This window comes from Ornithodoros turicata, chromosome 5 (assembly GCF_037126465.1).
Source record: "Ornithodoros turicata isolate Travis chromosome 5, ASM3712646v1, whole genome shotgun sequence".
NCBI lineage: Eukaryota > Metazoa > Arthropoda > Arachnida > Ixodida > Argasidae > Ornithodoros > Ornithodoros turicata.
Window position 1 is genome coordinate 2,990,223 of NC_088205.1, and position 15,823 is coordinate 3,006,045.

The 15,823-nt window shown below is 47.1% G+C and overlaps 1 protein-coding gene across 4 annotated transcripts in view; it reads right to left on the reverse strand.

Annotated features, from left to right (window-relative positions):
- Positions 1-3,656: 3,656 nt before the first annotated feature.
- LOC135393802 (very long chain fatty acid elongase 7-like) overlaps positions 3,657-15,823 on the reverse strand; it is a 32,835-nt gene continuing 20,668 nt past the window's right edge. The window contains exons 1-3 of one of the 4 annotated variants that reach the window (XM_064624079.1): positions 14,288-14,400; positions 5,381-5,708; positions 3,657-4,843 (exon numbers count right to left, since the gene is read on the reverse strand). In XM_064624079.1, coding sequence (XP_064480149.1) covers positions 4,328-4,843; positions 5,381-5,708; positions 14,288-14,301 — 858 coding nt within the window. In that variant the 5' untranslated portion in view covers positions 14,302-14,400 and the 3' untranslated portion in view covers positions 3,657-4,327. Of the gene's footprint in view, positions 4,844-5,380; positions 5,709-8,612; positions 8,794-13,575; positions 13,658-14,287; positions 14,401-15,823 lie in introns of those variants that run through there. The other 3 variants (XM_064624080.1, XM_064624081.1, XM_064624078.1) reach the window with 3 other exon arrangements.

Sequence of the window (15,823 nt, forward strand, 5' to 3'; positions counted from 1 at the left end):
ATGAGTTTCACCACGTAGCACGCTCTTATCCAACCATCATCCTGAATGACAACGTTCTCGCCCCTTATTTGTTGAAAACGGGAGGCGGTGTCTATTTTGTACCATTATGCACGAGCATAATGGTACAAAATAGGCTCAAGGTCGAGGCCTCAATGGTTCTCAGGGAGTCACGTTTTCTCGTCTTTCCGGAGAAGGAATTCCGGAATACTCTCAACATCCGGAGTCTGCTCTTGCCACGTAATCCGTAGAATAACAGTCAAACTACGCCACTATTTCGCGTGGGACTTCCGATACCGAGGTGGGTAGTCCACGATCAATAAAATGACACTATACTTTCGAAAGTGACTGCAACAAATGCGACCTCCCTGCGACTAGTAAGTGCGACGTGGAAGCTGGCATCCTCTAGCATCTCCTGTACTGCCAACAGCATCCATCGAAACACACTCCGGTCGATGCCATCTACTCCAAATAGACCTCTCCCTGTTTGTAAACAAGTGACGTCGTAGTGTTCGACAGCGCCACCAATTTGGTAGAGTTGAACTACGCTCGAAGCTAGAGGCGAACAAGGTCACTCCGGAAAGCCACGGTCTTGAGCGGATTACGATGATCCCTGAGAGGGACGCGACCTTCGGTCCTACGTTTCTTTCAATGGGAGGCAGCGAACAAGTGCCCGTTCGTGGAACCCAGCCCTCACCTTCGGAATTGTTTCGGTTTCAGACTGTTCACCAACGTCATGATGACGTTTATCGGGTAGAGGTCTATTGACTGTAAAGATTTTTAAACTCACAAGATTCATACACATCCTGCGACTTTGTCAACAGCGACAACAACTTTATTTCGAGATGATGAATGGGGGAGTTTCATCACCAGGGGCGATATTTGGGGTGAAGGAAAGACGTGTTTCCGAAGATGCGCCATGAACAAAATATAGAAAAATGGTGTTCCTTCACGAATTTTTTGCGGACGATCTATCGGACGGATTTTTGTTCTCAAAACGGCTACGGTATCAGGTGACCGAAGAGACCAAACGTTCTCAATGGGACAACTTCGTAGTTTTTATAATTAAAAACTTAATTATTGAAAGTTAATTAGGACATTGCCTAAGGAGTTTGCTGGTGCCCATATAAGGAGTGCCCTTTAGCATATGCTATATTGCAGGTGACTGTGCAATCTTTCGTTGTGCTTATACAATTGGGGAGCGACGTACAGGCCAGTGCGCCGTTCAAAGCGAGATTACTTCCGAGGCGTTTGCTGTAGGGCGTCTCTCCGACGTATTCGCTAATTCCCAGTCACGGCACAGTCTGTTTGATCTGTCGTGTACCTACCTACATCAGAGAAGTGTGTCGCCGTACAGTTCACCAGCGCGGAGTTCAGTATTGTGTGAATAAGAAAGGTAATTCCTGCCTGTCGCTTGCACAAGGTTCCGTCGAATGAACCACGAAGAAGCAAGACGCTCGCTTTAATTCAACGTCAGGAAGGTCCAGCGAAAGGGGAGGGGTGGGGGCGAGTAAGGCGACCGCCTTAAGCCCCGCGCATAGGCCCCGCGATTACTTTTTTTTAAATATCAAGTGTGCACTTAATCGTGTGAAACAGGCCCCGCGATGTGCCTTTGCCTCAGACCCCGCACACCCCTAGCATCAGCCCTGACGTCAGGATACAAAGACTGATACAGACCTTCGAATATGCAGTCTATACTGCAGCGAGAGCGATTATCAATCATTACCAAGCGCAGATATTGCGCCCGCTCGGTCGGCACGGCGATGCAGCAGCCGCACGTACACACGTACACGCACGTCCCCATGGCGTCGCTGAAGACCTTCCTGATGCGACAGCACAGTACACGGTATACCTGTATCACACCTGGAACAGGCACAGGACGTACTCGGTGCTCATAAAACTCACAGTAGCAGAAAGCAAGCAATGACCGATGACGGCGCTATTGTTGCGCTACTTGTTGGACACTGAAACAACTGTGCGGTAAAAACGGTCAGCTAGGCTTCACACTGTCGGGAAACACTGGGGTATCCCTGTACAACACACAGTTAGATTCGTGCTGCACCACTCGTTCGTCCCCTTTCGGACATCACGCAGCCGGAGAACCCCTATAGCGGCTCTGAAGCGGTAGCAGACGCTCCGGCCTGCGCGGTGTTGCTCACCTGAATCATGTGATCCCAGGTCCAATGACGAGCGTCCCTACCACTCACGTCATATAGTGACGCGCGTGGAGGTGCTCATCACGTGTCTGTCGTGAAGGAGAAGGAGAGTGTATCGCGCACGGGAGATTCGGGGAGGCGTCCTAATTACGCTACGGTTGTACAAATTGTGGGAAAACTGTTTTCGGACGCCTAACATTCCAAACTGCCTAAAAACAGAAGCAAAGTTGTGTGCCTCTAGACTGCTCCTTTAAGAAGGAGAGGGAAAGCCAATCAGTGGACCCTCTTCACAACGGCTTATGCGCATGCGCATGACATTCAGGCGTCGGACAGGGTTATCTCCGTTCTCATTAGATGGTGTAGTATGGGGAAAAGTGGGGGCCAATGGGGAGACCGCATGGACTGCGTGAGCTCGTCGGTCCCACTCTGAACCGGTTTTGGTCCTTTGTGCTATCCACGTGGATTTGTTTTGGCGCGCTCCGAGCGTGGTTCGCTTGAGAGTCGCTAGGGCACGATGCGTATGTTAAAGGGGCAATAAACAGGTATACAAGGTGCACGTTTTTCTAATGCAGTGTGATTCGTTGTCAACGGTGAACGGTTTCCAAAAAATGGTGTCGCAAAAAAGTAAATAACGGCTCTAAACCGACCGAATATTCCCTGCATCCTTTCGCGCTCATGCTCCGCCCTGCAATGCTGTGGCGACAATAGACCCACGTCATTTTGACGTCGCGCACCACCAATCATTCAAAATGCGGGACGCTTATACATTGCTTTTGTTGTAATATTGGGAAGTGAGGTGACTCCGCCCTACACAGAGGGAGCTAGTATTGAGGCACCCTATAGTATCGGTGGTACGCGAGAGCCCCCACCACCACCGCACGTCTAACAGGTGCGCGAATGTTCCAATCGCAGACCAGATTACAGATCGTGCGCTCTTTGTCCGAGCATTGCTGTCCCCGTGGAGTCGTCTGACTGCTCCAAAATTTGTCATTGGAATTCATCCCAAACGTAATCACCTCCGCACTATCCAAACAGCGGCCGCTCATCGTCGGCGCGGACATTTTTATACTCACGCCTATGTTGACGTTTCCATTGGCGTGTGACCAGCACCTGTCCAGAATGCATTGCGTTCGCCTGGCAGGTTAGTGTCAGAACTATACGTGGTGGAGGCACCCCCGGGTGGTTGAGGGTGAGTGTCTTAGTCCGAGTTTCTTAGCGTCCGAATTTCTTAGCGCGGCCAGGTGCATTGGTGCGAAGGCAGCTAACATTGTGTCACTGGTAGCTCCTCTGACCCGAAATCAAAGGGCTTGGCCGTTCGTTAACATCAATGTTTAACCGGAATATGCTGAACGAAAAGGCCGAAAGGATGGGTGGGGCGATCAGGAAAGGCAACATGCAATGCCTCCAGTGAAGAATAAGCACGTGCGTGAGATGCACTTTACTCTAACCCATCAGTTATGTTACCGCACTATGCAAGGCAAAGAAGAGGAGTGACGCTTTGAGAAGACATTTTTTCTTTATTTACGTCTGGAGTATAAAATAAATACAAGCTTCTCAAAAATGGAAACGAATGATTTAGAGTTATCCACACTGCGTGAAGTCAATTGTATAAATATGCACTGACACAAAGGCACCGTTCACATATAGCACTGAAACGTGAGAACAATTGGGCGGGACATTTTGAACAGAGGTAGGCACTGGTGGTCGCGCCCAGTGTTGTTTGGCGCCTTTAGCAATTAGAACAAATTACGATCGTGTCGTATATTCTTCCCTGGTGGATGACAACTCCAATCCTCCCCTATTGTTTTATTGCAATACATGTGATGTTGCGAGAACAACATGCCTCTTTGACTAGCATGAAGCAACAGATCAAACTAGACCGTGGTGGGTCTTATCGTGAAGAAACATCGTCACGTCTCCCGCGTGCTTTCACTGTTTTCCGTTTCGTCCGTAGAAGAAACGCCAGTCAGCGACCTATTGATCTGCTTGCAGCGTTCACTTATTTCCTGGGAGCTTTCATGTGAGTATTATCGTGGGCGGTTAGATGCAGCTCACACAAACCTGCCGTTCTTTTCTGCATGGAACCACCTTAGGAACTCTGCCGTAGAGGATACTGAGCAACAGGTTGGATGAGACAAGTAACCTCCTCGTGAGCAAGTCGTCCCTGATGTCATTCATTGAGACTTGACCTCTTCGGTCTTCCAGTGGTCGTCGGGGGAGGACCCGTCACACTTCACAACTCTGACCATCTTGGACTTGTAAGACTTGATGTAGAAGCTCAAGAACTGAACGAAGAAGATGACACATTGTGACAGCATGAAGAGCGGCAGCATGTTGTAGTAGGGACCCAGGGTGAAGACCAGGATGACATTGCGGACGATCATGACAATGAACTGAGCGAGTTGGAAGCGAGTAAGGTATTTCTTCCACCAGAGGTGCTTCTGGATGTTGGGGCCGAGTGCGGCGAGGAAGTAGTAAGCGTACATGAGCACGTGAATGCAAGAGTTGAATACAGTCTCGAAGCAGGCTATGGAGAAGCCTCCGTAGGTGATGTAGAAGTAGGTGCAGAAGGCGACAGAGACATGGTGGAAGACGTGCAGACCGCTGACTTGGTTGAATTTCTTACGCAGCACGAAGAACACAGTTTCAATACATTCGCACAGGCGAAGCATGAGGTAGTACCAGGAGACCTGGAAAGCGAGGGATACGTGGTTAAGAATGTGCGTATCAGGACAACTCAAAAGGAGAAGCGAGAACACATGGTGTGTGCGTCACTGTGATACATGTGTGCAGGTACGCGTTAACTATACAAACATAATTTTATAAAACTATTTTCAAGACTTTTATTCAATTGCAATAAATGGTGCTATATTCGAGGTCATCTGGGCCACTTGATGGACACACTAACGACATTGTCGGGCGTTGTCCCAATTAATTTTGACTAAGAAATTATTAAAGATAATATGTTGGTGTAACGACAACATATCCTTTTGGTGCGCTGATGCCGACGCAAGTTACACGGCTTGCCTAACAGTATTTTGTTGGGGAAAGGAACTAGTACAAAAGAGTACGAAAAACGTTTAGTCAACGACAACACGCATGCACGGAAATAATGCATGAGTCACTCATGTTTCATCTGGGGCTTCGCGAAGGGAGGCAGAAGACATCAGTTCTCATCTGGATAACCTTAAAACGGTGACTATACAACGGTTTTTTCAGACACTTACGTTTAACAGTATCATAGTGATTGGCCTGCTAGAAAGATCGGGTCCTTGAAGAAAGATGTGGTAGTGGCCCGTCATGAAAGCGTAGTAGCCCACACGCGTGGCTATGGCTACGTTAGCGAGGACCATAGCCGCATTGTAGCACAAGATGACGTAGCGAAGGTCGAAGGGTTTGGCGTTCTTCATAATCCTGGGTCCCCACACCTTGACGAAGTAGGCGTAGAAAGCGAGTACGCTGACCACGGGGACGGGGTTCCCCAGCAGTACCCATCCTTCCACACGTGGGTCTCGATCTGGCAGGAGCCAGTTGCGAGACTCGGTCACGGTCATCCTGGAATCCAAGAAAAAATAAATCGGTCAAAAAATCAACCGCAGATTAATAGGAAGGACGTTTGGAGGAACGAGTTTGTCCGTTTGCGTGCGTCGATATGGCGTCGCTCAGAGTTGTGCGTGGTATTCGGTGTCGAAGAATGGTGCAATGTGTCCGCCTTACCTACGCGCTGCCCTATAGGAACACATTGCCTCATTTGATAAATTACAATGTACGGCGTACATCCGCACAAAAGTACCTATCCCTTGTTACGGATAGAAGGCGATATGAAACTTTTTTTCATAGACTTTTTTTCCTGGATAAACCACTGCTTCTGTTGCTTCGCAAGCTCCGAAAGACAAAGAGAGATGAAAGGAAGGAATTATCGTAAATGCATTTCTTGCAATATGCGGCATCATGGAGAATATTATGAGTAGAAACGCGATAACGCCAGAGGGAAAGATCGGGCTCATGATGTCACTGCCATGCTTGTGCATGATTACTTGTCTCGCCTGTCAAAACTGTAGCTGCATCAAAGATAATGCGAACTCGTGCAGGAAGCATTCCCAGGAAAGTCTCCTATGGCACTCAGCGTTCATCGTAATCGTTAGGCACAGCTTTCCTTCCAAAGACGCGTCAGAATTTTTTTTCGCCAATGAGTGGCTCTGCTTTCAAGATCACGTAACCGATTAAAGCAAGGGCACTTCCTTCAAACCGCCATTGCGTGTGTTTTCGTTTCCTTTTTCGTAACTTAACAGGGATCATCATGTGGGAAAAGCATCGAAGACAAATTACAATGTCGTGTCCGTCCGCGTCGCATAATGAGATGTTGCACAGCCTTGGAATGGTCTCCGTTCATGGCTCACGGAATTTTTTGTTATTGATGCGCTGTAAGTCATGGTTTCATTGGAGGTGTCTGACGCACCGCACAGTTAAGACCCGCTACTTTTGAGAATCTTACGACTAACGAACATATATCTTTTAGAAACAGCCGTGTAGGTCTATTTCCAAAAGAATGGTCACAACAGGCCACTCCAGAACAGAAGATTCTACAGCAGAAGTTTCCTTTCCAGCAAAACCATTAGGCGACACATTGCTGTTTAGGGGAGTTGGTGACTTCCCGTTCTTGAACGGAACTGACTGCGAACTTGGCACAGAAACGACACTGTCTATCTTTCACATTTCTCTTTTTCTGTCTTTTTTTTTTTTTTTAACAGCTCGAGAACTGTCGCCCTATTGCTTCTAAGATCGTGTGCAACATTCTGGAGTTGGAGTTGGACGGACTAAAAATAACTATTTGGCAGCTGGACGTATCGCGCACTGTTTTCAACATCCTGAAGCAATCAAACGGTTGCGATCGAATCCACATGGATGCTGTAATGTTTGTTTTCGTAATCTGATGAAGTTCGATGGACGGTTTCGCGTGGCATTACCGGCAACCACGTATGGCATTTCTATTACTCGCGAGTCTATAACAAGTTAATTCGTTTCTTATTAGGAATCCCTAGCCGGAGGTCAAGGAAACCGCTTTCGGAAGCCCTTTTTGCTGTAACCTACATTTTATTTATAGAATGAGCACAACAGACGCGAGTAAGTTCAACGCTCTCAAGTATTAGGTGCTGGTTCCGGGAGAACCTGTACCACTACAACGGAGAAGAGCACGAGGCCGTTGGCTGGACTGTTGCAGCATATACTGTTGGAGTGTGGATCTCCTTCGGGATGCGTGCAAAGTACGATATTTAAAAAGTCTGATTGGCGATTTCGTTTTATCAATGGGATGCGCCTCGTTGTGGACGTCATTTTGGAGTGGTACGACGCATTCGTGTAGGGGCTAAACTCTCATCTTTACTAGATTCATCCACACGGTTTCGTTTTCTTTTATTTGATTCATAGTGGCTCACTGTGCACCATACAGCAAAGTGACTGTTCGACGGGCTTCAGTCTGACCAACAGATCCTTATTGCCTGCACTATGCATGCTCTTCAAGCAACACATTAATTGTGTTTTCGCTCTTTTATCAGTGCCTGTTTTAGTATCTGGTATGCGGCAACGGCTTGTGTTTGATAAACGTGGGTTGTTTAGCTCAGCTTTAGTTACGGGCCTGCAGTTATTCGTGTCACCCAAGCAGCACAATGTACTGAAAGTCGAGTGCAATAGGGGTGGACGGTATGTGTCTTATCAATGTTCTTTAGTTTCACGAGTCTGTTCAAGGTCGTTCTACCTACCCGTCCACCCCTATTGCACTCGACTTTCAGTACATTGTGCTGCTTGGGCACCTACACACAAAAAATGAAAACAACAACAACAAATAAATGACTAATCTTATGGTTTCATCTCCAAAACACGCATGCAAAGGAGGACACGTTTCGGAGACGGAGAGTACACATCAACTTCCATCCGACAGGTGCGTACATGTAACTTTCTGATATAGTGATCGTTGGTTGTGCATGCTAATGTTCGCCTGAACTAACCAGCTGCAACTATTCACGGTATATGCAATCAGAATGCCAACAATACACCCCCTGCCATTTCCAAATTAAATGTCCTGCCGATTGTATGAAATAATATTTGCAACGGTTGATTACCAACGCCGTAGCTAATGAACGATACTCCACAGGCGGGACTATCAGCCTGTAGTAGATTCATCTCCGTGATCATTGATGAACACCCGTTCCGTGACCATCATGAAGAGACGTTCCCTCCCGAATAAGTCGATACGGAGGGGTACATATCTCGCCACTCCGCACTGTCGCCGCATCAGGAATGTAATAGCCCGCGCACGAAGGCAACGGCGTTTCGTCCGATGCTCGTGTACACAAAGGACTACGTGCATTGGAGGGTATACTGTGCACGACGTAGGGCACTGTGCCTTAATGCCGCGCGGCAATTCGGTCGATGTACTCCGCTATGCAAAAGTAAGCCTACCTTTCCGGAGCAGCTTGGAATAACGGAAACGACTGGCTACGAGACGAAGGGGCACTACTGCACACACGACCGAGAGTGGGTATTGGTAGACGAATGGACGAAATCGGCCAGGGCTGTTGGCCGTCCTCGCCCTTTCGCTTTCCAGGCACGCTGCTCCAGAAGGAGGACGACAGAGATTGCCATCTCCGCTGATCGCCTTGGGATTACGGCATGACTCCACTCTGTCTTACGCCGAATGGGCATACATCGGTCTCTCTTTCTTTTTTTCGTTCTCGGGAAAACGTCGATGATTGTTGCTTGTTTAGCGTCATTATACGATTATTATTATTTGTTGTTTATCAACACTGTTTGCCCGGGAGGGTCGTTACGGGGGGACCTGTTAAAGGCCACGTTGTATTCAGACCACTTTTTCTTCATATATCGTTCAGTACAAGCCTATACGTGACAGACGGTGTGGAGCACAGCTTAACTGTGCTACGCATGTGCGCGCAAGGATACAAAGGATTCGTAGGTACACGTCACGGGAAATTGCTGTAGATGCCTATAGGTGAACAAAGAGTTCGTAACCTGTTGTCTTTCTTGAGACTCATTACCCCGCGCATCATGCCACCGCTGGAATGACCACTTAGATTCCGTAAGGAAGCACACACTTTGGTGATATTCTTTAGATTGCAAGGACACCGAAGAGCTATCGAAAGACCTCGTGCGTGGGTCCGTACACGTCAGTTTCGCCCTAGAGGCGTCATTGAAGTAAGCCTTGTACCATTAGTCATTCCGCTAACGCGTCATGTCCCACGGTTGTTCTCCATATTTTTCATTCTAATCTAATCTACTTTAATGCCACGATGTCACGGCAGTAGACTGAGCAACGCCATTCCATTCCGTGGGGCCGAAACCTCTGGAATTATGGCACTTCATTGTGCATGTGAATATACATATTACATGTTCTTGCACATTGTTTTGGGTTTTGGTCTCTGTCATTGATCTGTTCTCCTTACATTATGCAACTTATTCGCTTGACCTGTATTTCGTACGAGGCTACCACTTGTCTAGTCTACTGATTTCTCTGGAAGCTAAGGCTAAGAGCCTCGAAGCGGTGATGTCATCTCCCTGCATTGGATACACATCCGAATGTATGTCAATCGAATTGTAACTTCCTTCTACAGTGCAAAAGGGGAAAAAAATGTATATCCATTAATCCGCTACAACGGAACGTTTTCACATGAACAGACGCCGAGGTTACAGTCGAAAGGGGCTGGGGTCCTCCATTTTGCAAGACCTTTACCTCGATCTGTACTTCTCCACAAACATCGTTTTGTGTACCAGCACGAACGATATATGAAACCTGGATGGTTTATCCGGTAAGTGCACTCTAACAAAAGAGAGTGAGAGAGAGTAATTTTAGTCCTTTAGGGGACTAGATACGTCTCGTTTGTAATGAATTACATAGCGGAAATTTAGGGACTACTTGCAGTACTGGGGAGCAAATTTCACGGTCAGGGTGACTACAACAGGGACTGTTTATTTATTCATTTTTATTTTTCAGTTTTCACGTTAATAGATTGTTATAATTTTACTAGAAGCTGTAACCGCACCCCAATTTACTCCCTTTTTTTCTTTTTCGGGGCCTCTTTTACACTGTCCTTTTTTTAAAATACATTTGCCCCTCTTCCGAGTGGTCCGAATGCCATTGTCGAGCATACGAAGCCCCCTACGTAAAAACCAATGGTGTAACGGCTGTTCTCGTATTAAGGTGAGCACCAGCTATGTTGGTGGTAGCCAAGGTCGTTCTGAAGACGGAGAGGTGATGGGTTCGAACCCTACCACTGGCTCTGCTGTCTGAGGTTTTTCCCTGGGTTTTCCGAAGACTTTCCGGGCGAATGTCGGCACAGTTCCACCTGAAGTCAGCCCAGGACGCATACTAACCCCCCCCCCACTCCTAACTGCTGTCCTCTCTCCATCTGTCTACATCTGTACTCCGCTCATAGCCACAGTTTCTTCGCGGCGTTAACACGGAATTTAAAAAAAAGTATCAAGTTGAGCAGCGGCCATAATGTCGACCTGATGTCGTCCTTGGTATTACAAAGCTTCGGTGATATCTATTCTACGATAGCTCATATCAGCACGGATATCATACGGACATTAAAGCTATCCAAACGAGAAGCGAAATATATCTGCGCACGTGGTGGAATAATCGTGATTTTTCGATAAATAATGGGAGATTAGCTTTTCCTGTAGCATCAAGGTTGTCTACGCCGACACGGTAAGTTTGAAACGGTGTTTTTCTTTGTAGTACTTCGCAAAAAAAAAAAAAAAAAAAGATATCCGCGCACGCCACACAAGAAAAAATAGAAAGAAGCACCGCCATGAAAGGCCGATGTTATCACATTATGAAAGGTCCGAGGTAAATCCCAGTCAAGCTGCATCGGTTACATCGCCGTATCGCGTGTATTTTCCCGTTCCAAGAAAGCCCACTGGTCCTTGAGACATTCACTCTACGCGTGTCTCAAATAAGTTATGCATCAGAAGACGTTGAACACACCTGCCCAGTCTCATTGTTATGTTCTGTACTGATATGACTATAGCCATTCAATACATTTGCATAAAAGGTATCCTTCTGAAACGAGCACGAACATAGGTACCAGTAGATGAGGCCTGGAGCACTAACAGCGTGAGGGCCAACGGTAGTCTGTATCCTTCAGTGACACTTTGACGTGAACGTATAGTGTTCGATATGGATATGTGAACCGGAACCGAAAGTGTCACATTGGAAGTGCTTCAACGACCATGCCTACCAGGTCAGACCGAATAATGGACAGGTCATAGCTTTGATTCGGATCGCTGCTTGTGTATTCGACACACTTACAATGATTGGCTCAAAAGTATCGACAATTCCGCGAAATAACTGATATGCCTTTGGGGGACTCTTACCTTGAGTCAATGAACGAAAGACTATACCGCGAGACAAACTTCGTTAACAGCTGGACGAAATCCAAAGTAGTGTATCTGTACGCACTGCCCACCTCACAAGAGGAAGATAAAACTCGTTCGACCGTGTGTACGCGAGTATAACCATTGCAAGGCTGCTCCACTGCTCACTTTCGCTCTTTCCAGTCCATCGTCTCAGGGGGGGGGGGGGGGACAAGTCAGTCAGGAAGTAAAGGCAGGAAGTTTCCTGTTTTGTGTTCCGCTTTCAAGGTACATACGAATACAGTGGGCACGCACCACTCCGAGGGACATGGAAATGACGTCTGACGTGAATGATGGATGCTATATGAGAACGGGGGGTCGAAATAGGGTTTGGGATATGCGGTTGCGGAAGTTCATAGTGGTCAAACGTGGGGACAGGGGTATAAATGACATATAACGAGCGTAGAAAGTGGCGGAGAAAGTAGGTCATTTAAATTGTGGGCGGAACCCAAGACATGCCTAGCATTTTTATAGTTATACGTACGGTGGGACGCCACGAAGTAGGTCGAGGAAGGTTTAACGAAGTCACAAAAGGTGAGATTATAACTATAGGTTTATATAGAGGGAAAATAATTTTCCCTATACCTGTAAGGTTGATGTAGTTTAAATAAGTTCCTAGATAAAATTAAATGTGACATAGACTATCAGGGTTGCGTAGTTGCCACTCCGGAGTCATTCCTTATTTATCAGAGCCCAGAATGGAATTGTAATGGAATGGCGAAAACTGTCCTAGTAATGGAATGGGAATGGAATTAGTTTTTTTTTTCTCGCAGGAATGGAATGGAATGGAATTGGAATGGAATAGGAATGGAATCGGAATGGAATAGGAATGGAATTGGAATGGAATAGGAATGGAATTGGAATGGAATTGGAATGGAATTGGAATGGAATTGGAATGGTCTGGGAGCCCCGGAGGTAGTTTTCGTTTCGACCCCCTGGTTTCTGCCAGGCAAGGGCAAGGGCCTCGGGCAAGGGCAAAATAACCTCGTCTTTGCGCGTGCTGGGTTGCTGGGCTACCCAGTACGATTACCGGTCCCTTTTGTTCTATACTGATGGAATTAAAGGAATGGAATGGGGTTGCCAAGCATTTCCAGGAGAGGAAATTTACCCTACCTTTTTATTCTGAGGAATAGAAAGGAATGGAATTTTTATCACAAATTCAACAACAATTCCTTGCAACGGGTGGAATGAGTGACCCCATTCCGCTCTACCGACAACTATACCGGAACCAACAATGCGGCAAAGAGGTTAAAGTTTGACTGCAGATATATTTTCATCCATACAGTAATAGTATAACCGAATTTGTTGAAAACTTTGTCAGATTCAGAGCGTCTATTGCTGTACCCTCTGGCAAAACGTAAAGCGCTACGGAGCATCATCAAAACTTTATTGTGGCAACCAGGTGTTCCTCAAGCTGCACTTAATTGCTCTCGCCCGAAAGAGTCAGTTTTCGTGATGGCATAGGTTTTGTGTGTCTTTCCTCTACATATGCCCCGAAAGTGAACGTTTCCCTTGGGTAGAGAATCATTTTTGTCATCGTGTCTGACAAGCACCTGGTTCTTTCATCGTTCTTCCTGACCGCGGGCCTCTATTACACATATATCTGCATTGTGTTGCTGAGATTATTATCTACGACAGAAAGGCTACTTCCCTCTCTAGAAAACAATTAGGCTCGACGAATATGAGGCCTCACCACGTTGCCGAGGTCTACTCTTTAAGGCATCCAACAAAGTTAATGCGTGTAATGAAGCCATAGAAGAAAGGAGTTTAGCCTTCACCATCCCGCGAATGTTACGTTGCGCGTATCCATTGCATACGGTCGAAACGAACTGTATTTTACCCACTGCAGTATCCTTTAACTACGAAGTAATTAGTTGCAGTTGAAAGTACTCTGTGCTACGTTTCAGATAAAGTTCTACGTGAGTCGTGCTCTGCGGACGGCTGATGCCAGATACGGGTCCCCGTGCGATAAAAAGGCGTACTGTTTTCTTACCCCTGCGTGGCCATCCTTCCGTGCAGCTTTCGCGAGTCCACAAAAATAAAGAAAGAAGGAAAGATAAAATCAGTGTTGCGGAGCTCGCAGTTTTCACCCTCTCCGTTTTATGCTATCGCGAAATGTTTCGCGGAATTAACCTGGCGGGGCAAGCGGAAAGTTCTTCGAGCTACGGGAATTCCTGAGATCCCCTTCGGACCTTCAGAAATGGTGCTAGACAAGGTCTCCGACTATTATGAAAATAGGGCTGTTTCACGGACTCGTTTACTAGCATTATTTGCAGTGTATATAATAAGTGAAAATTACATTAAGGGGCATTACGGTATTACGAAATGGTGGTATAAACAAATATTTGCGAGTATGGATAAAATGTATTATATATGTATATCACAGCGGTATTATTAAACCACATAGTACGCATTTATGAATAGAAGCGCACATAAATAAATATATTGATGGAATTTATCCTTAGCGCAAAGTAGAACGGGATGCAGATTGAAGGACGGAAACGAAGTGCGCGACAGTACCGATCCGATATGCATGTGTCCCGCTGAGCGATGGTGATGTCGGCTCTTTCAAAATAATTTATAGAGAAGTCCCAGCAGGGCCAAAATCATTGCTAACACTGACACCATCAGTCTCGGACGAGTAACACATCCCAAATCAGTAATCACCGTGTTAGTAAGCAAAGGACAGATCATCATGTACTTACTTGTTAATCTCCATGGCGCGTGCCTCCTCAGACTTCAGCGAGTCCTTGCCAGACGTAAGATCTAATCCGAATGATGCGAGTTTTTGAAGTGAAACTCGCAACTGAGAGCCGTCCGACTATAATGAGACCGGTGACGACGAGGGGCAGTCGTTGACGTCATACGGGAGAAAGCAAGAAGCCCCCCTTGAGAGGTTGGTGGGAGGGGGGAGGGGGGGGCAAGTGACGACCTTCGGAGGATCTTCTCTCGCCTGGCTCTTTACGTTACATCGTTGCAAAAGTATACACTATTGGACGCCGATTTCTTATTGTGACACCACCTGTTCTCACAGTCGCATCACGCACGCCCGGTTAATCGCGCAATAGTGGAAGTGCACCGCTCGGGGAAAATACTGGAGGAAGATGAAATGGCTATTTAGGGCTACAAATACCAATGGGAACGATAAGCCTTCAACCGCAAAGGGAATCGACGCGCGGCAATGGTGTTTATACATACATAGTACATTATACGAGATGGAAGTGTATATATGCTGAAGCCACAGCCTTTGCGGATGTCGGGTATCAACGTTAGCCGTTGAACGCCACTGAACAAGTCAATGTGCCATGAGGCCGGAAACAGAGTTCGCGATTGAATATTTGATGCAACGCTTCCTCGGGGCAGGCTGTGTTATATACAGATACAAAATTTGTGGGTGATGTTTTCAGTATTCATTTGGTGGAAAAGGTGTAGAGGAGGTGGTGTCCCTCTACATGAGTCCTGACCGGCGGTGATGGAATGTCCCAGCGGGCAGATGGTCGTGGCCTCACGCTAGGACGGTGCCCGTAGAACTGGCTGGCATGTGCAGTTGCGCGCGCCAGCGCAGGCACGTCTTCGTCGTCCACCGGCCGCCACATCACTCCCCCCCTCAGACGCGGAGCGGTGTAAACCTAGCAGTTGAGGTCCGCGTCGATACATGAAGAGGAGGAAGACGGGCGACACGTGGAACAGGGACGGCTTCACTTGCGTCTGGACTGAGTTGGCAGAAGTGGCGGAATGAATGGTGCGGACAAGAGCTGGCCGGGACAGTTCTTGAGCGCGTTCTTAAGCGGTTCTTAAGTGCGTAAGCGCGTGAAACTCAAACATCACATTTGTTTGCTGACACGCCAGTGGTTCAGAGAACGAGACATCTTTGAATGTTGCGATGGGTAAGGCATAAATAAGTACGTTTTGCTGGGCGACGCAAAGGACAAACGCTCACGCTCCCAAAGTGCTGGAACCAGTGCGGCATCAAGAATCCAATCTTCATAAATGTCACAGGAGGCAGCCGCACACACTAGTCATAAATGGAACGTCAGGCGGGGGCTCTTATCTAGCGCCCGTCCAGCTGGGCACCAAAGGGTGTTCTTCAAGAGGTGTTTCACCTCCTCTATTTCAGATTTATGTTCAATGGTCAGCACCCACTATATGCTGATAACCTTTGCTACCTCAGACAATTAATAGCCGCGTCTACATGAACTCGACAGGAGCGGCTCGAGTTGAACTGTCGAGTCAGCTCGCTC